Raw genomic sequence first — 21,966 nt, forward strand, 5'->3', positions numbered from 1 at the left:
CCTGCCAGGTGCTCGCACCTGTTGCTGGCGCCGGCCCCACTTGTACCCGCTGCTGGTGCCAGAGCTGCTGCTCGCACCCGCTTCTGGTGCCCAGTGCTGGTCCCGATTGCTCAGCACTGGTCCCGATTGCTCGGCGCCATCAGCGGGTACGAGTGGCAGCTGCTGGCCCTCATAGCCCCTGAGGGCTTCTCCATCTCCCTCTGCTCCTGAGGGGTGATTGGGGCTGTAGCTGCTGCTAGCACCTACTGATGGTGATGGCCCACTCGCACCCACTATTGGCACCAGCCCCAATCATTCCGCGCCATCAACGGGTGTCAGCGGGGCCGGCGCTGTCAGCATGTGGTAGTGGTGGCAGTGGGAATGGGGCTGCCGGCAGACAGGGGACCGGGGTCCGTGGTGGGAGCGGCTGGGTCGGGGTGTGGAGGATGGGCCGAGACCCGCCCCTGTGCCCACCACAGCCTCACGGCTCACAGTTCCTTTCAAGGTGCACAAATTCATGCACTGGACCCCTAGTGTGTGTGTATGTGTGTGTGTGTGTGTGTGTGTGTGTGTTATAAAAATAATTTTCAGTATTTATTTATCAGAATAACACACTTTTGTCCATTGATGGATGAATGGATAAAGATGATAAACACACACATACACACACGAATACTATTAAGCCATTAAAAAGGAGGATTCCTAGTCATTTGCAACAACATGAATGAAACTTACGAACATTATGTTAAGTGAAAAAAATAAGACAGATAAAGATAAATAGTGTATTATTTCTCTTATATGTAGAATAAAAAAAAACACCTCAAAGAAAAAGAATTCAGATCTGTGTTTACCAGAGGCAGGGATTGGGAGTGGAAAGTGAGGGAATTGATGAAGGTGGTGAAGAGGTACAGAGTTCCAGTTATAAGATAAATAAGTTCTAGGGAGGTAATATACAGCATGATGACTCTAGCTAACACTGCTGTATGGTGTATAAGGAAGTTGTTAAGAGAGTAGATCCTAAAAGTTTCATCAGGAAAAAGTTTTTTTCTCTTTTTTTGGTATTGATATGAGATAATGGATGTTAACTAAATTTATAGTGGCAATCATTTTATGATAAGTCAAATCATTATAGATACTGTACATCTTCAATGTATACAATGCTGTATGTCAATTATATCTCAATAAACTGAAAAATATTACACATTTCTTGAACACTGTATGGAAAAATGAATTAGTACGGTATTTCCTTAAATACTTGAAAATTCACAATAAGATGATCAAGAACATCAAGGCTAGAGGTGTTATTTAATGGTTTTTAGTAGTGGTTTTAGGGTCTTGAGAGCCAGACATTTGGAAGTTTAATATTCTGGGACACAAAAATCAATTCAACTTCTTTTCTTGGTTTTGTTTCTTTTAGACAAGGAGTTCTCTGGTCACAGCTATTTTATTTTGAATTTTAAATGCCAGTATTCCTCATTCTCAGATACAGAGTTTCAATTTAAATGAAACTTTTACAGCATAAGTTGACCATGGGAAAGATTATAAACAAAAGTTTAAGGATTTCTTTTCCCTTTTTTCTGATTAAAAATGTCTGGACAGCTCCTGCCAGGGCTTTGAGAAAAGGCCTAAGGAGACACACTTGAAGTGATGTGATGACTGAAGGTTATAGGGAAACGTACTGTTTTCCAGTGTGAGGTCGAGGACTTTATAAATAATTTTCAAAAATCGTCCCATCTGCCAAAATGTTTGGTCACACCTGTGTCAGTTTCAGCTTTTCTCTTTTCTCTCCCATGGTGATCTATCTTCACTTCTTGTAATTCCTCCCATTTTACTGAGCTAAAAGATTAGAAAAATCTGCTTGCTGCCCATATGTGCACCACATTCTACATTCCCTCACTTCTGCTAGGAAATGAGTATTCCCATGAAAAAAGAACCCCAAGTTAGTAGGCTCACCACATGCTGGGCTTCGTACCCCATTGACCAAAGTTGCCAATTTAAGTTGCCAATTTAAGAGAGGTGCCTTCAAAGCCCAAGAAATTCAGGATAAGCTGAATCCATTTTATCGCTACCACCCATCTCCATTTCTCAGGTTGGCTTACAAGTCTTGATTTTATCATAGATTTTCTCTTTTCAGATCATAGATGTAATAATACTCCCTGTAAAAACTCAATCAATACAGAAATATATGAAAAGGAAATTTTAAAAACCACTGAAGCATGGACACTCCCTGCCTTCAAGATAACTGTCACTAACAGTATAGTGTCTAGGCATGTACACACATCCATACACAGAACATTTGATTTTTAAAGAAAAGTGGGATCATATTGAACAATGTCATGAACAAACTTCTGAATGAATAGGTGGGAGCTTGGTTGTTCATTCAACAAACACTTGTGGAGAGCCTGCTGTGGGGGAGGCACTGTTCTAGGAATGGGAAATGCAGAGGCAAAGCAGAGAGTGTTTCTGGATTTGTGTATATTCTGAAGGGGAGAGGCAGGCAACAAGCATGCAGACTAAGAAGTAAGATAATCTCAGATAGGACAGGTGCTATGGAGAGAAGCATGTGCTGTGCTGTACACCTGAAACTAATATAAAAAAGTGTTGAATGCAAAAAAAAAAGCTGAACAATTTCATGTAATGCCATTGTTGTATAATAAAGCATTTGGCTAAAAAAGAAAAGAAAAGAAAAGAATGATGGGAGACTCAATGCCAGAGGCAGGGAAGGTGTCTCTGAGGAGGTGGCCTTTGAGCTGAAACCTGAGTGACGAGGAGGAACCAGGAACCGTGGAAGGAGTGTTTCAGAAGTGGGAAGAATAAACTCAATGAGGAGACAGAAATGCCTGGTGTGTTCAAGACAGCCCGTGTTTCTGAAGCTTAATGAGCATGGAGAGTGGGAGGCAGGCAGGAGCCAGATCATGTTGGGCCCTTGGGCTGTGTTGGGATGTTTTTTAAAAAAATGTATCTTTATTGTTGAAAGTATTACAGATGTGTGTTGAGAGGTATTATTACAAGGGTGGAATTGGGATTACAACTCTCTGAGAAAAAAAGATGGATTGTTCAATAAGTGGTGTTGGGACTATTGGCCTTTCATGTTGAAAGTGAAGTATTTTTGCCACATTATATATAAAATTAATGATAGATGGACAACAATCCCCATACATGAAGTTAAAAGATTAACAAACATTGGGAGAAGATATTGGCAACATGTATGTGGGAAAAATAATCGATATAATATGTTGAATTCTTACTTATTGATAAAACTAATAACTAAACAAGAAGATAAACAAAGGCTGTGAACTAGCAATTAACACAAGAAAAATGTGTATGGTCCTTAAGCATAAAAAAATAATCAGGCCAGGGAGGAACTTTAGATTAGAAGACCTCTACACACACACACACACACACACACACACACACACACACACACAATCAGCCATACTAATAACCAGGGAAATGCAAATGAAAACAGAACAAAATGAGGTACCATTTGATAGTCATCTGGGTTGGCAAAAACTTAAAAGTCCTACAACAATGAGATGAGGGCCCTCTCTTGTGTACTGCTAGTGTGCATGGAGAGTGAAGCTAGTGTGCATGGGGAGTGCAGCTACTTGGAGATCAGTTGGCATATATGATAAATGCATATGATAATTCTCCATGGCCCCACAATGTCATTGCTAGTCTCCTGCCAGAAGGAAACTCTCGTGTTTCTATAGATGGAGGGTGATATAAGGACACATGTTTGTTTCAGTGGAAAAAATAAAAAAAAACCTAAATGCTCACATGTAAATGGAATGGATAAATAAAATGTAGGTGGCTATTCAGTGAGATACAATTCTATATAGAGGTTAAAAAGAAAGAGCTAGATCTATCTATCTATCTATCTATCTATCTATCTATCTATCTATCATCATCTATCTATCTTTCTATTTACCTATCAAAACATGGATATCTTTAATAAACATAAAATTAAATGTCAAACCCATGTACAGTCGACTACATACAAATAGCATAATACCATTAGGCTAAAAAGAACAAACAAAAGAATCCTGTATAATAAAAGCGTAATATGCTAAGTGTTCGACCGATGGGTCGACCATTTGGTTGACAGCTCGACCAGTTGATATGACAAGCACTGACCACCAGGAGGCAGACACTCTGACCCGTAGGTTAGTTTTTTTCTGGGGTCTGGCCTATCGGGACTGGGTGAGAGGGCCGGACATGCCCTGGAGCCCTCCTGCGGTCCCTCCCTGGCCGGCCTCCATGGGCTCTAATCAGGACTGGGCGAGATGGCCCCGATAAGCTCTGATCACCGGCCAGGCCAAGGAACCCCACCTATGCACGAATTCACACACTGGGCCTCTAGTACTCAATAATAATCAATTGTTGGCAAACTACAACTAAAATCTGATCCACCACCTGTTTTTGTATGGCCTATAAGCTAAGAGTGGTTTTTACATTTTTAAATGCATGGGAAACATTTTTAAATGAGTGATATTTAATGACACATGAAAATGATATGAAATTCACATTTCTGTGTCTGTAAATAAAGTTTTATTGGAACGCAGACAAGCCCATTCTTCTACAGGCTATCTGTGAGCTGCTTTTTTTAAAAAATTTTTATTTATTTTTTTTAACAGGGGCATCAGTGAGCTGAGTTAGCCATAGAGACTGCAAAGCTTAAGACATTTATTACCAATTCTTTGCAGAAAAACTTGCAGACCTTTGTTCTATATTGTTCATTGACATTATTTTGTAAATGGCAAGAAGTATACACATCTAATTCATGATGTTGGCTATGACTAGAGGAGGAAAAGAGATGATTCAAACTGAGGATAGATGTCAAGGGGTTCTGTACTGTTTATAAATGTGAAAAAAACTTAAAAATTGTCAATTTGTGTTTGTCATATTAAATCCTTGTACTTTTCCATACTTAAAATTTTTTAATTGAATGTATTGGGGTGACATTAATAAAATTATACATATTTCAGGAATACAATTCTACAATACATCATCTGTATATTGTATTGTGTATTTACCACCCCAAGTCAAGTGTCCTTCCATCACCTTTTAACTCCCCTTTACCTCCTTCTCCCTCCCCCCACACCCAATTCCCTCTGGCAATCACCATACTGTTGTTTGTGTCCATGGATCTTTCTTTTCTTTGCTTAATCCCTTCACCCTTCTCACCTAGCCCAAGCCCCTCTCCCCACCACAGCTGTCAGTCTGTTCTCTGTATCCATGAGTCTGTTTCCACTTTGTCAGTGTATTTTGTTCATTAGATTCTACATACAACTGAAATCATATGGTACTTGTCTTTCTCTGATTGGCTTATTTCACTTAGCATAATACTCTCCAGGTTCATGCATGCTGTCACAAAAGGTAAGATTTCCTTCTTTTATGTGGCCAAGTCATATTCCATTGTGTAAATGTACCACTGCTTTTTTTATCCACTCATCTACTGATGGGCACTTGAACTGCTTCCAAATCTCGGCTATTGTAAATAATGCTGAAATGAAGATAGGGGTGCATATATTCTTTCAAATTAGTGTTTCAGGTTTCTTTAGATATATTCCCAGAAATGAAATTGCTGGATCATAAGGCAGTTTCATTTTTAATTTTTTGAAGAAATTCCATACTGTTTTCCGCAGTGGCTACACCAGTCTGCATTCCCACCAGCAGTGCATGAGGGTTCCCTTTTCTCCACATCCTCGCTAACATTTGTTGTTTGTTGTTTGTTTATTTATTTATTTATTTATTTATTTATATGACAGTCATTCTGGTATCTTATTGTGGTTTTAGTTGGCACTTCTCTGATGATTAGGGATGTCGAGCATCTTTCCATATGTCTATTGGCCATCTATATGTAATATTTGAAGAAGTATCTATTCAGGTCTTTTGCCCATTTCTTAATTGGATTGTTTATTTGTTTTAGGGTGTTGAGTTTTATAAATCCCTTACAAATTATTATATTAAACCCTTATCAGATGTATGGACTAATATGTCCTCCCTTGCATTAAGTTATCTTTTCATTTTTAAAAAAATATATTTTATTGATATTTTACAGAGAGGAAGGGAGAGGGCTAGAGAGTTAGAAACATCGATGAGAGAGAAACATCGATCAGCTGCCTCCTGCACACTCCCTGCTAGGGATGGGCCCACAATCCAGGTACATGCCCTTGACCGGAATCGAACCTGGGACCCTTCAGTCCGCAGGCCGATGCTCTATCCACTGAGCCAAACCTGTTAGGGCTCTTTTCATTTTGTTGATGGTTTCCTTTGCTGTGCAAAAACTTTTTAGTTTGATGTAGTCCCATTTGTTTATTTTTTCTTTTGTTTCCTTTACCCGAGGTGATATATCAGAAAAAAATATTGCTGCGAGAAATGTCTGAGACTTTACTGCCTATGTTTTCTTCTAGGATATTTATGGACATGAGTCTAACATTTAAGTATTTTATTTTGAGTTCATTCATGTGTACGGTGTGAGAAGGTGGTCTAGTTTCATTTTTTTCCATATATCTTTCCAATATTTCCAACATCATTTATTGAATAGACTATATTTACTGCATTGTATGTTTTTGCCTTCTTTGTCAAATATTAATTGACTATGAAATCGTGGGTGTAGTTTTTGGCTCTTTAGTCTGTTCCATTGATCTATATGTCTGTTTTTATGCCAGTACCACGCTTTTGATTACTCAGGCCGTATAGTACAGTTTGATACCAGGTAGCATAATTATTGGTATACAAAAATGCAACTGATTTCTGGATATTTATTTTGTATCCTGTTGGGGTCCAACCCCAACGGGTCCAGGGATCCCCAAAGGTGTGGACGGAGTCGGCGAAGAATGAATGACATGGAAACTGGGTTCAGTTCATCAGCATAGCGAGGTTCTCCCTCCAGGATCTACAGCCAAGTTCTGTGTACAGGTTCTCTTGCTAGGTTCTCCAGCCAGGTTCTCCAGGTTCTCCAGCCAAGTTCTGTGTCCATGTTCTCTCGCTAGGTTCTGTAGTCAGGTTCTGTTGCAAGGTTCTCTTGCCAGGTTCTATCCAGGTTCTCCTGCCATGTTCTGTCTAGGTTCTCCAGTGAAGTTCTGTAGCCAGGTTCTGTCCAGGATCTTTTGCCATGTTCTCTGGCTAGGTTCTGGTTAGGATCTGATGAGGTTCTGGTTAGGAGCTGATGAGGAGGTGATGAGGATCTGATGAGGATCTGGTGAGGATCTGATGAGGATCTGCTGATGATGAGATGAGGATCTGATCAGGTTGTGTTTTTTATGGTCTTGTTACATCCGTATTTATACCAGCCGATTTTAATCCTGTCAATTTCTATTACAAAGGTTAGGGCGTTTCTTATCTCCATTCCAGGGAGTAAAGATTATGTAGCTTACCTACCCGCCTGGCACTTAATTAAGGGGTTGTATCCCCTCCCTAACCTCAGGGAAAGATCCCCACCTGGGGAAACAACCTTTCTTGGAGAGGTGACCTTGGTCAAAACACATGGCACTAAGGAGAGCAAACATTAAGAACAGTATGCCATATACGTCAGGTACCTCGAAACATATGCTGTGCAGATGTTTCTTCTCTGCAGCAAGGATGGACCGGCTCCCGGCAGTATCCTAATACTTTGCCGAATTCATTTATAAGTTGTAGTAGTTTCTTGGTGGAATCTTTAGTGTTCTCTATATGCAGTATCATGTCATTGGCTAGTAATGGCATTTTTACTTCCTCCTTTTCAATTTGAATGCCTTTTGTTTCTTCTTGCTTGATTGCTTGTGGCTGTGACTTCCATCTCTACGTTGAATAAAAGTGGTGAAAGCAGTCATCCTGTCTTGTTCCCAATCTTAAGGGAAGCACTTGTAGTTTTTGACCACTGAGTATGATGTTGGTTGTGGGTTTGTCCTATATGGTCTTTATTACGTTGAGGTATGGTCTCTCTATTCTCACTTTGCTGAGAGTTTAATCATGAATGGGTGCTGGATTTTATGAAATTCTTTTTCTGATTATGTGGTTTTTATCCTTCATTTTGTTTATGTGGTGTAACACATTTATTGATTTGTGAATATTGTACCAATCTTGCATCCCCAGAATAAATCCCATGGTATGTGATGCTTTTAATGTATTGTTGGACCCAGTTTGCTAATATATTGTTGAGGATTTTAGCATCTATGTTCATCAGTGATATTGGCCTCTAATTTTCTTTCTTTGTCGTGTCTATATCTGGTTTTGGAATTAGGGTAATGCTGGCCTTGTAAAAAGAGGTTGAGAGTCTTATAGTTTGAGAAGGATAGGTGCTAGTTAGAATTGAATGTTTGGGAAAATTCACCTGTGATGCCATTTGGTCCAGGACTTTTATCTGTTGGGAGTTTTTTTTTTTTCCCCCTGGCTTCAGTTTCACTAGTTGTAATCTGTCTATTCAGATTCTCTGATTCTTCTGATTCAGTTTAGGAAGATCGTATGTTTCTAGGGATTTATTCATTTCTTCTAGATTGTCCAACTTGTTGGCATATAGTTGTTTGTACTGTTTTCTTAGAATCCTTTGTATTTCTTTGGTGTCAGTTGTTACTTCTTCTCTTTCATTTCTGATTTTATGTATTTGGGTCGTTTATTTATTTGAGTTCTGTAATGTTTGTAAATGTGAATGAATTTAAAAATTGTCCATTCTGCTTGGTGGGAATACCAATGTTTGTTATATTAAGTCCTTATATTTTTTTGCGCTTTTCTAAAGCCTTAGAAAAGTTAAAAGGAAAGAATATTTTGTAGACATTTTCCTGTTTCAATGGGTACAAACTATTGTATACGTTTTGACAGTGGGTAGTAGTCTATTTTAGAGATAACAGAAATTTTTTTGAATATCCTATTTATGAACATGTAAGTTGTTTCAGGTTTTGCTATCATGAATAGTGCAGCAAATATTTTCATATTGCACCTTAATACATTTGTGTAATTATTTTCATTGAACAAAATCCTAGAAGTCAAATTCCTTGGTCAAATAAAAAAAAGTCTACATTTACATTTTTAAAAAAATCTTTATTATTGCAAGTATTACATATGTCCCCTTTTCCCCCATGGACCTATCTCACCCCACCCTTACGCCCCACCCCAGGCCTTCACCGCCCTATTGATTATGTCCATGGGTTATGCATATATCCATATGAGTTCATTGCTTGATCTCTTCCTTGCCCCCAACCCGCTCCTGCCTTCCCTCTGAGGTTTGGCAGTCTGTCTGATGTTTCTATGTCTCTGACTCTATTTTTGTTCATCAGTTTATGTTGTTCATTAGATTCCACATATCAGTGAAATCAGGTGATATTTATCTTTCTCCGACTGGCTTATTTCACTTAGCATAATTTTCTCCAGGTCCATCCATGCTGTTGCAAATAGTAAGAGTTCTCTTTTTTTTTTACAGCTGTGTACTATTCCATGGTGTAGATGTACCATAGTTTTTTAATCTCCTCACCTGCTGATGGGCACTTAGGCTGTTTCCAAATCTTAGCTATTATAAATTGTACTTCTATGAACATAGGGGTGCATATATTCTTTCTGATTGGTGTTTCGGGTTTCTTAGTATATATTCCCAGAACTGGGTCAAATGGCAGTTCCATTTTTAATTTTTTGAGGAAACTCCATACTGTTTTCCATAGAGTATGCAACAGTATGCATTTCTACCAGCAGTGTAGGAGGGTTCCCTTTTCTCCACATCCTCGCCAGCATTTGTCGTTTGTTGATTTGTTGATGGTAGCCATTCTGGCAGGTGTGAGGTGGTACCTCATTATCATTTTGATTTGCTTCTCTCAGATGATTAGAGACATTGAGATTTTTTTCATATGCCTCCTGGCCATTTGTATGTCCACTTTGGACAAGTCTCTATTTAGGTCTTTTGCCCATTTTTAAGTTGGATTGTTTATTTTCCTTTTGTTAAGTTGTATGTATTTCCTATAAAATTTGAAGATTAACCCCTTATTGGATGTATCATTGGCGAATATATTCTCCCATGCAGTGGGCTCTCTTATTATTTTTGTTTCTTTTGCTGTGCAGAAGCTATTTATTTTGATGTTGTCCCATTTGTTTATTTTCTCCTTAGTTTCCATTGTCCTAGGAGCTGTATCAGTAAACATATTGCTAAGAGAGATGTCTGAGATTTTGCTGCCTATGGCTTCTAAGATTTTTATGGTTTTCCATCTTACATTTAAGTATTTTATCCATTTTGAGTTCATTCTTGTGTATAGTGTAAATTGGTGGTCTAGTTTCATTATTTTGCATGTATCTATCCAATTATCCCAGCACCATTTATTGAAGAGACTATTTTGACTCCATTGTATGTTCTTGCCTCCTTTGTTACATATTAATTGAGCATAATGGCTTAAGTCTATTTCTGGGTTCTCTGTTCTGTTCTATTGATCTATATGCCTATTCTTGTGCCAGGACCAGGCTGTTTTGTAGTATAATTTGATATCTGCTATTGTGATCCCTCCAACTTTGTTCTTCTTTCTCAAAATTGCTGCAGCTATTCGGGATCTTTGTTTTTTATTCCATATGAATTTTTTGAGAGTTTGTCTATGTTTGTGAAATATGCCATTGGTATTTTAATGGGAATTGCATTGAACCTATAGATTGATTTGGATAGTATGGACATTTTTAATGATGTTGATTCTACCAACCCATGAACACGGTATATTCTTCCATTTGTTTATGTCTTCCTCTATCTCATTTTTCAATGTCCTGTAGTTTTCTGAGTACAGGTCTTTTACCTCCTAGTTAAGTTTATTCCTAGGTATCTTAATTTTTTTGTTGTAATTATAAATGGGATTTCTTTTTTAAGTTTCTCTTTCGATAAGTTCATTATTGGTGTATAAAAAAGCCATAGATTTCTGGGTGTTAATTTTGTATCCTGCTACATTTGCCAAATTCCTTTATTATGTCTAGTACTTATTTGATGGAGTCCTTAGGGTTCACTATGTACAATATCATGTCATCTCTGAATAATGACAGTTTTACTACTTCTTTTCCAATTTGGATGCCTTTTATTTTTTCTTCTTGTCTGATCACTATGGCTAGCACTTCCAGTATTATGTCGAACAGGAGTGGTGAAAATGGGCATCCCTGTCTTGTTACTGTTCTTAGGGAAAATGGTTTTAGTTTTTGCCCATTGTGTATGATGTTGGCTGTAGGTTTGTCATTTAAGGCTTTTAATATGTTGAGGTATGATCCCTCTATTCCCACTTTGTTGAGAGTTTTTATCAAAAAAGGGTGTTGGATTTTGTCAAATGCTTTTTCTGCATCAATTGATATGATTATGTGATTTTTGTCTCTCAGTTTGTTTATGTGATGTATCACATTTATTGATTTGCAGATATTGTTCCAGGCTTGCCTCCCCAGAATAAATCCCACTTGGTTATGGTTATGATCTTTCTAATGTAATTCTGGATCCAATTTCCTAGAATTTTGTTAAGGATTTTAGCATCTATGTTCATCAGGGATATTGGCCTGTAATTCTCTCTCTTTGTAGTGTCTTTATCTGGTTTTGGGATTAGGGTAATGCTGGCTTCATAGAAAGAGTTTGGAAGTATGCCTTCCTCTTGAATTTTGTTGAATAGGCTGAGGAGGATAGGTTTTAGTTCTTTTAATGTCTGGTAAAACTCCCCTATGAAGCCATCTGGACCAGGGTTTTTGTTTGCTGGAAGTTTTGGATTACTGTTTCAATTTCATCGGTAGTTATTGGCCTATTCAGTTGTTTTTTTAAAAAATTCTTCCTGATTGAGTTTTGGAAGATTGTATTTTTCTAGGAATATGCCCATTTCATCAAGGTGGTCCAGTTTGTTAGAGATGAGTTGTTTGTAGTATTTTTGACAATCCTTTGTATCTCTGGGGTCAGTTGTTACTTCACCTCTTTCATTTCTGATTTTGTTTATTTGCGTCCTTTCTCTTCTCTTTGTTTCTTGGTGAGCCTGGCTAGAGGGTCATCAATCTTGTTTATCCTTTCAAAGAAGCAGCTCTTGGTTTTATTGATCTTTTTAAATATATATTTTTGGTCTCTATGTCATTTATTTCCGCTCTGATCTTTATTATTTCCTTCCTTCTGTTTACTTTGGGCTTTTATTGTTGCTCTCTTTCTAATTCTTTAAGTTGTAGGGTTAGATGGTTTATTATCAGTTTTTCTTTATTTCTTTTCTTTTCTTTCTTTTTTTTTTGAGGTAAGCCTGTAGAGCAATGAATTTCCCTCTGAGGACTGCTTTCATTGTGTCCCATAGATTTTGGATGGTTGTGTTTTCATTGTCATTGTTTCCAGGATGTCTTTTTATTTCTTCTTTGATATCTTTGGTAGCCCAATCATTGTTTAATAGCATGCTATTGAGCCTCCATGTGTTTGATTTTTTTCATTGTAGTTGGTTTCTAATTTTATGCCATTTTGATCTGAGAAGATGCTTGATATAATTTTTATCTTCTTGAATTTGAAGATACGTTGCCTGTGTCCCAATATGTGATCTGTCTTTGAAAATGTCCCATGTGCATTTGAGAAGAATATATATTCTGTAGCTTTGGGGTGAAATGTTCTGATGATGTCAATTCCATCTGATCTAGTGAGTCATTTAGGATTGCTATTTCTTATTTAGAGCATTTATCCAGTGGTGTCAATGGGGTATTAAAGTCCCTTACTATGATTGTGTTGCTATCAATCACTCCTTTGATATCTTCCAGAGTTTTTTTTTTATGTATTTGGGTGCTCCTGTATTGGGTGCATATTTGTTTACCAGTTATATCCTTTTGTTGAATTGCTCCCTTTAGTATTATGAAGTGGCCCTCCTTTCTTCTTCTGGCTTTCACTTTGAGGTTTATTTTGTCAGATATAAGTATTGCTACTCCAGTTTTTTTTTCATTTCCATTTGTCTGAAAATTTTTTTCTATCCCTTCACTATTAGTCTGTATGAGTCCTTTGTTCTGAGGTGGGTCTATTGTATACAGCATATATATATATATATATATATATATATATATATATATATATATTATCCTTTCTTATCCATTCAGCTACCTATGTCTTTTGATTGGAGTATTTAATCCATTTACATTTAAGGTTATTATTGATAGGTACTTGTTTGTTGCCATTTTTATTCTTTATGCCCATATTCCTTCCTCTTTTTCTATTTCTTCTTTCTACAACAGTCCCTTCAGCATTTCTTGCATTGTTGGTTTGGTGGTAATAAACTTCCTTAGCCTTTTTTTTTGTCTATGAACTCCTGATTTTACCTTCAATTTTGAATGATAGCCTTGCTGGATAGAATATTCTTGGATTTAGTTTCTTGCTTTTCATCACCTTGTATACTTCATTCTCTTTCTTGTGCCCTGATGTTTTTTTATTGAGAAATTGTTTGATAGTCTAATGCAGGGGTCCTCAAACTTTTTAAACAGGGGGCCAGTTCACTGTCCCTCAGACCGTTGGAGGGCCGGACTATAGTTAAAAAAAAAAAACTATGAACAAATTCCTATGCACACTGCATATATATTATTTTGAAGTAAAAAAACAAAACGGGAACAAATACAATATTTGTATTTGCATGTGGCCCGCGGGCCGTAGTTTGAGGACCCCTGGTCTAATGGAAGATCCCTTGTAGGTCACTTTCTGTCTCTCTCTTGCAGCTTTTAAGATTCTTTCTTTGTCTTTATGTTTTACAATTTAATTATGATGTGTCTTGGTGTAGCTCTTTTTGGGTTCATCTTGATTGGGACTCTGTGCTTCTTGGACTTGTGTGACTTTTTTCTTCCCCAAATCAGGTAAGTTTTCTGTCATTATTTCTTCAATCAGGTTTTCTATCCTTGCTCAGCTTCCTCTCCTCTGGCACCCCTATTATGTGAATATTGTTTCATTTCATGTTGTCTCAAAGCTTTTTTAGACTCTCCTCCTGCTTTTTAATTCTTTTTCCAGTTGCTGCTCTACTTGGAGTTTTTCTACCTTGTCTTCTAACCCACTGATTCAGTCCTCAGCTTCTTCTAGTCTACTGTTGAAGCCTTCCATTGTTTTCTCTATTGTAGCTGTGTCATTCTTCATTTCCTCGTAATTCTTACTCATGTTGATATATTTCTCAGCTCCTTATAATTCTCATTGAATTGTGAGTAATTCTCATTCAGAGATTTGAGCATCCTTGTACCTATTACTCTGAATTCTTTCTTTTACAAATTACTTGCCTCAATTTCATTTAGTTCCCTTTCTGGTGATTCCTCTTCATTCCTTTGAGGCTATTTCTTTGTCTCCCAATTTTTGCTGTCCCTTTGTATTTGTTTCTTTGTCTTAGATCAAACTGCTATGCCACCAGATTTTTTTGGGGTGGTCCTATGTCGTAGGTGTTTTGTGGGACCCAGTGGTGCAGTCTCTCAGATTTCCTGAGCTGGGTGTTTTAGGAAAGCCCCATACTTAAGTTATTTAGGTTTTCCTGATGTATTTGGGTTTTTAATATTATTGTCCCCTTTGTAGATGGAGTCTCCTCACGGGTTGTCTGACTATGTGGCTCACCCCCGACCTTATTGTGTAAGCTGTTGTAGATGTGCTCAGGGTCCTGGCTCCCATGGTAAGGGTTGGCTGCAAGGTCCCACTGGCATGAGAGTCATGCGGGGTCTCAGATCTCATGGCTGGGGTGGTGTGACTCACTGGTGGGTCCTGGAGCCCACAGCAGGGTGGCGTGCAACTCTGTGACTCACTGCAGGGTCCTGAAGCCCTTGGCCAGGGTGATGTGCATTCTGCAACTCTCTGTGGGGGTCCAGGAGCCCTCTTCTGGGGTGGTGTGCACTCTGGGATTCACTACGAGGGTCCGGGAGTCAACAGCCTGGTTGGCCTGGGTCCCAGAGCCTACAGCCTGGGTGGTGCAACTCTGGCTGGGTGGCATGCACTCTGTGACTTACTGTGGGGGTCCCGGAGCATGCGGCTACATCTAAGTTTTTGATGTGTGTTGCCAAATGGTCCTTCCAAAGTGCTGCATCAAGTTATTATCTTGAAAACAGTGAATATTATTATTTGCCAACTGGTAGGTGATAAGTGTCAATTGTCTTACTTTGAGGATGAAAATTTCTTCATGAAATAACAAGCTGTTTGATTTCTGCTTCCCTGCAATGCCTGTTCAAGGCCATAGGTCCAGAAGAAATTTGTTGCTGAAAAATAACCCCCAATTTATAGTTTGAATCGAGTTATACAGTTTAACCTTATAATAGCAGAAAAGATGCCTCACAAATTCCTAAGGGATTTCTTTCTCTAGCAAAATGAGGCCTGATTTGGAACTGGCTTCTGTATTTCCCTGTAATCCATTTTCTTCCTCCCAGCATCTTACTTTTCTTAAATCCTTTTGGGATCTCCTGTAAGTATATTTGAATTTTTGAGGTTCTGGTCTTCTTTTCCTTTCTTTTTAGTAGTTTCAAAATCTCAAAGCCCCTGGTAGCACGTTTGCCCTGGGCTTAGTCTAAACCACATTGACTATCTTCTGAGGTGTCACTAATTTCATTGTTAAGAACCACCAATCACTAATAATAACACATTATGCTTGTATGTCTGTGAGGTCCTTTCCAATTTTTTGACTTAGATTGAGTTTCAAGGTTTCTAATTATATGACTTTTCAGCTTGTATAGCACTTTCGTGTTCCTTTATCTCATGTGATCTTTATGACTCTGTGATCACTTGTAAAAGAGGAAAGGGGAAAGGTATTCTCAGCCTCATTTTATAGCAGAAATAAAAACTCCAAAAGATTAAATGAATTGCCCAGGATCATCCAGTTAATGGTGACAAGACCCGTTGACTCTGAGTTTTACAATCTTTTAAGGTTCCTAGATGGAAATAGAAATGTTTATATTTTTAATTTTATGCTGTAATCTGTAAGATCCTCTAATTCTTTGCCAATTGTGTGCATTTTGGGTAAGTATTTCCAGAACTTGCATACCATTTTAAAGAAGGAAATTCATGATTTTCTACTAACATGTCAAAATGTAAAATTCAGGTTAAAATTGAGTTTACATGATTTATTCTTTTTTTTAAAGCCTGTAATTATATGTAAACTCAATAGAAGGTTAATTGTGTGTATATTTTGGCCTCATTTGATAGGAATTTAAAATTCATTTTGTAATGCATTTATTATAAAGTCAAGGAAGAAAAGCATACATAAGGAAACACATACCAATAAGGTACCCTAGTACAGATGTCTTTCGAAATTCATTAGCTATTACTGATGATGCTCCAGTTAGAACCATGCAGTTAGAACCACGTGGGAAATATGTTAGCAGGGAATCAAGAGTGGAAAAAAATATATCTGCTTTTTATTAAGACTTGAAATGTGTTATAATTAGGTTGAGTTTCTACCCAGGCAGCCCCCTTCATGCTGACATCTGCAAAGGGTATATAAAACTGTGTTGAGGTGTTATTTTCTGTGGCTACGTGGACACATGTTAATCAGTTAAAAACCAAGTTTTTGGGAGTCTTTCATGTTGATTCCTGCTAACTCATGCTGAGAAAGCTTGTGCTTCCCCCATTAGGGGCATTCCCATGTGTTTTACTATTGGAAAAGAATAGAAATTCTTTAGAGCAGTTATAAATGTTTGGTCTTTGATCTGATACAAATCAATGACAATAGTATAGATTTGAGAATGTCAGAATCCACATCAGATTTATAGTTGTGTGAAAATAAGTAGTAAAATGCTCCTTTTAAGTTAAGTGATGAAATGTCATATTCAAATACATCTTTTTATTTGACTGGTAATGTTCTAAATGGAAAGTCAAGCTTAGGCTTAGTCAAAGAGAAATGCTCCCACCTATAAAAACTGTTTTTCAAGTATTTTTTAATGGATGAATTTATTATTACATACTTTAATTGGCTGCCATATTTTACAAGTTATTAACAATTGATGTACTCCTTGTCAGACAACAGAAAGATCAGAGTTAATGGAACCAAGGAACCCATAGAGTTTAAATCGAATCAATGGTTTGGAGCAGCAGTGAGAGCTCACAGAGGGAAAGTGGTGGTGAGTATGAATTGTGGGCTGTGGGGTGGCTCTGGAATTAAGTGTACACGGAAATGCTTTAAAGAATCATATTTACAAAAACCCTTTCATGCAAGAACATGTCAGATTTTCAATGATAAGCTTACCAACATTTTAAAACAGAAATTGAATACTTAAAATAATCTATTTTGCATTTTTAAACCGTATGAAATAAAGCTTTTTTTCCAGAAGATCAATGAGATATTTTCAAGTATTTCAAAAACAACTAAGGAAGATAGGAAAATAATAGCTCCACCTTACAGAGGTACATTTAAGAGCTGATTAAAAGTAGACTAGAAAAATAGGACTACTGTTATTAGGATTCATTAAAAGTTAATCTATGGTGGTGTCATTGATCCTTTTTAGGACTAAAGGAAAGCTTTATTTAAAAATATAACTACTACTTACATGGTTCTCTGAGTACATTAAATGCACAGGAAATACTTTTTAAAATAAAATAAAAATCTCACTGCCAAATAGCTTTCAACTTTAAAATGCTATGACTTCATGATTCTATTCTCTTATTATTCTGAGCAATAATATATGTCTAAATTATTGAGAAATAAATGACTGCATTAAGCTAACTGTAATTTTGTTTTGTTTTGTCGGGGGACTTTTTAAAACTGTTGGCTTTAATTTCCTTACAATAATAAAGCAGTAACTTTGGCCTTTAGGATTTTTTTAAAAAGCTGTTTACATTATGATTTAATAAAGAAAATGCCTTGCTTTATTTGGTGTGTGGTTAACCCCCCAAAAGATTTTGACATAAAACAGGTAATATATAAAATATACATAGCCCTCTCTAGTTACAAACCTAGCTTTTACAATATGCTCTCGTATTGTATTTGCACTGATATAATTCTCACATTCCAGAATTGGTAAAAAATTTTTTATATTTTAGCAGTGTATGACTTATGTGGACTACTATTGAAGAGCTAGTTCTATCTAATAAACTATTTGAGGTTAAATTTTTTGTGGTGTTCTGTATTGAATCTTTAAGTCTTAAAAATATCTGTAACATAATTGTTGTGCTTTTATTCGATAATTGTAGATGCCTTCAGAATCATTGAAAAGAAAATCATATGCCACGTTTATAATAAAAGTGATTAGTTATGAGGCATGCTTACATTTTCAAGGAAAATGCACAGGAAATAGGATAATATAGAATATATTCAAGTTAATTTTTTTTAAATCTGAACAATAAAGATTTAATTAAAAAAAATAAACACACATGCTTTCATACACAGAAAAAAAAATAAAAAAAAATAAATAAAAATCCAGTGAATAAATAATCTGATGAACAGAATAAACTGGTGAATAGAATAGAATCAGGGGCATAGAAAGGGAGTGGACTGACAGTTCTCAGGGGGAAAGACGTGTAGGGGGTGGGGGAAGAGACTCCAAGTTAATTTTTTTATTTGAGCACTGAAACTTAGCAGAATCAAGAATTAAATTCTACTCTACATGACATTATTAGAACTTCAAATTTTTGCAAACAGAAGTATCATTTTGAAGATTCTAGGTATCAAGTTGTACATATTAAGTTTGGGTCAAAGCTTAAATATATCACATCAGTTTATTTAACACTAGAGGCCCGGTGCACAAAAATTGTGCACTGGGAGGGGGATCCCCTCAGCCCAGCCTGTGCCCTCTCGCAGTCTGGGACCCCTCGGGGGATGTCCACCTGCTGGCTTAGGCCTGCTTCCCCCAGGGATCGGGCCTAAGCCAGCAGTCAGACATCCCTCTCGTAGTCCTGTGCTCTCATAGTCTGGGATCCCTCACTCCTTACTGCCCGCCTGCAATGGAGGCAGGAGAGGCTCCCGCCACCGCTGCTGCACTAGCCAGCCATGAGCCCGGCTTCTGGCTGAGCAGCGTTACCCCTGTGGGAATGCAGTGACCACCAGGAGGCAGCTCCTGTGTTGAGCGTCTGCCCCTTGGTAGTCAGTGCGCATCATAGCGACTGGTTATTCCGCTGTTTGGTCGATTGCATATTAGGCTTTTATTATATAGGATCAGTGTGAAACTGAGCAGATATAAAAAGAATAACATTTTAGAGCTGACAGCAAGCAAGCACTGGAAAGAATTGTCAAGATATTTAAATACCCTATGGTGACAGGGAAGATGAGGCCAGCTGGCACAGTATGGAATCACATAGGTGAATGCTTGCACTGCTCAAACCTCACCATTTGCACCTTATGTTAAATGTATTAACCACAGACTGTGTCAGTTCACTAAGAGGGCCCTAAGACAAGGGATCTTAAGAGGATTTCGTATATCTTCTTTCACATTTGATATCCTTTCAAATACCATGCTTGTTAGAACCTAAGCTTCTGAAGAAGCAACCAGAATGTTCCACACATGAATCACGTTTTCCTTATTGTTGTTTAAATTAATTGTTGGTTTGCCATGAATAAAAGCCAGTAAATGAAAAATAAAGCCAAGAACACTGTGATAAAAGCTTAGTGTATCCAAAAGAAAGTCATTGTTTTTAAAAGTCTTTAGATATCCCTTCAATGATAAACTAGGAGAATCCACAAAACAGAGGTTTACAAACTAGTCTGCATCCTTTGATCTGAGAGTAATTTCATTTAATGCGACAAAAAACAGAACTTGTTCTCATTTTAAGATGTCACACTGATTAATTCACTGTTTAAATAACCATTTGCTTTTATGTAGACCCAATTTTTAAAAAGTGGGAGTTCTTTGCTTTAATGAAATATTTACTTTTGCCAGGTTACTTTTATATAACTTAAAATCATCTGGGAAAACTGCATTTCTTTGTATATGTTTAATTTGCTCCAATTCTATGGTGCATTAATGTTAACAAATTGGCTTTGTAAGTTTAATAAACTGTGACTACTGAAGTACTCATTAGCATGCTGGAGGCCAATTAATTCACCTGATAATTAACGTAGTTTGTCACAGATTTAGGCATATTACTCAACAAGTCAAATCAAATCATAGTATGGGGAACCTACATCAAAAAACATGGCTTTTCTTTGATGTTTCACAGGCTTGTGCTCCCTTATATCACTGGAGAACTCTGAAGTCCACACCAGAAAAGGACCCAGTTGGCACTTGCTATGTAGCAATTCAGAATTTCAGTGCATATGCTGAGTACTCTCCTTGTCGGAACAGTAAGTTATTTTTATTCCTTGAAACTGAAATTTAGCTCAAGAGCTTTTCTGTGGTAGACAGTGCAGGTAATGTCAAAATGCCGATGGGAAAGAAAATGAGATGGGGGTAAAGATCACTTCAGTCTTACAAGATGCCTTGGTGTAACATGAGGGCCAAGTAATGGGATTCTGCTGATCCTCTTCTGTGTTTTAGAAAATTTCTGGATTTTAGATATTTTGCGGTAGAATTGATTGGATCCTTATCTTAGGCCTTAAACTCTCACTTGGTATTCAAAATTCACACAACAATCTAAGGAATGCTGACTGCTCACTTCTTAACCACAAGAATGGTGTTAGTGAATATATATACACATACACACACACACACACACACACACACACACACACATATAAATATAAACGGAGCCACTTTAAAATGGAGCCAGAGCTGCCACCCCAGAGGAACTGCCTCACACTTCTATGCCTCAACCCTTTGGAATGTTAAAATGGAAAAATACCCTGTACACTGGGCCTAAAGCAACATTGTGTCCCAAAGAACTGTTTGCAAAGATAACAAGAAAGCAGATATTATGACTACTTGACTGATGGCTACTGGATTGAAAATTAAAAACATTGTTTAGAATTAGCGTCACTCTGTTAGCTTTGCTGTGCCATTTATGCTTTCCTTCTATTTATGCAATTGCTCCCCTTCCCTTTCTCATAAATACCCCTTGCCTTTGTTTCCTAATCAGAACAATATTTGGGCTTTTGCCTGAACCAGTAATTCCCAAATAGCTATTGCTTTTTACCTTAAGTAAATGCTTGTTGCCTCTCACTGTGTAAGGCTTTGTATTTTTCGGTGAACATTCATGCTTGGACCTGGGGACACACTGCATGTCAGTGGCTGTCCAGCCTGTGCTCTCAATGGCTGTTGCTTTCTTTGGCAGCTGTGTACTCAGGTTATCTGCACGATACAACTTTCTCCTCTAGGTATCTAATCCTCATTTTTTCAAAAAGACTCTTTGCACGTAGGGTCCTCATCTCATTTGGAAGTTCTAGGAATCTTCCAGTGCCATCTTCGGGGCACTGCTGTTTAATCACTTCATCTTGGTGGCATACCCAAGGATATTGGGACATTATTAGTGATTGTTTCATACACTCAGAGTCCTCATGCACTCTTCCATTTTTCTGTGTATCCCATAGGTCATTGGAATTTATCAAGAAGCAACCAAAGGATTTTTATCCTTTTCCTTGATAATTCGCAAGACCACATTGAGGAAAATGGCATTAGAAAAGATATTTCTAGTGGATGATTTCAGGGTATTGATTTTTTAAAACTCAATCCTAAATTAGATTCCCAAAACTGTAAGTACAATTTCCCTATTTCAGTTACTATTTTTAAAATTCAAGATTTCTTTAGACAAGATAATGAGCAAGTATCAAAAATAAATCCGTGAAGATAAAGAATGGACAGTGACAAAAGAAGGTTAATAAAGGGACTACTGAGAGATAGAGATCTAATTATTTGGGAGTGGAACAGCGAACTTTGATGTTGTTTTTTTTAAAAAAATGTTTTATTGATTTTTTACAGAGAGGAAGGGAGAGGGATAGAGAGTTAGAAACATCGATGAGAGAGAAACATCAATCAACTGCCTCCTGCACACCCCCTACTGAGGTTGTGCCTGCAATCAAGGTACATGCCCTTGACCGGAATCGAACCTGGGACCTTTCAGTCCACAGGCCAATGCTCTATCCACTGAGTCAAACCAGTTAGGGCTAACTTTGATGGTTTTGGGTGAGGATTTTGGCATGAAAAAGATTATGACTTCATGTTTTAAAATACTAAAATAAATTATCCACTTTCTTA

General features: G+C 37.4%; 1 protein-coding gene across 1 annotated transcript in view; it reads left to right on the plus strand.

Annotated features, from left to right (window-relative positions):
- ITGA8 (integrin subunit alpha 8) overlaps positions 1 to 21,966 on the plus strand; it is a 191,843-nt gene that overhangs the window by 22,159 nt on the left and 147,718 nt on the right. Inside the window, exons 3-4 of the mRNA XM_006098219.3 lie at positions 16,865 to 16,965; positions 19,997 to 20,120. Of these exons, the coding sequence (XP_006098281.1) occupies positions 16,865 to 16,965; positions 19,997 to 20,120 (225 nt within the window). The remainder of the gene's footprint in view (positions 1 to 16,864; positions 16,966 to 19,996; positions 20,121 to 21,966) is intronic.

Source organism: Myotis lucifugus, unplaced genomic scaffold, assembly GCF_000147115.1.
Source record: "Myotis lucifugus unplaced genomic scaffold, Myoluc2.0 scaffold_223, whole genome shotgun sequence".
In the NCBI taxonomy this organism is placed as follows: Eukaryota; Metazoa; Chordata; class Mammalia; order Chiroptera; family Vespertilionidae; genus Myotis; species Myotis lucifugus.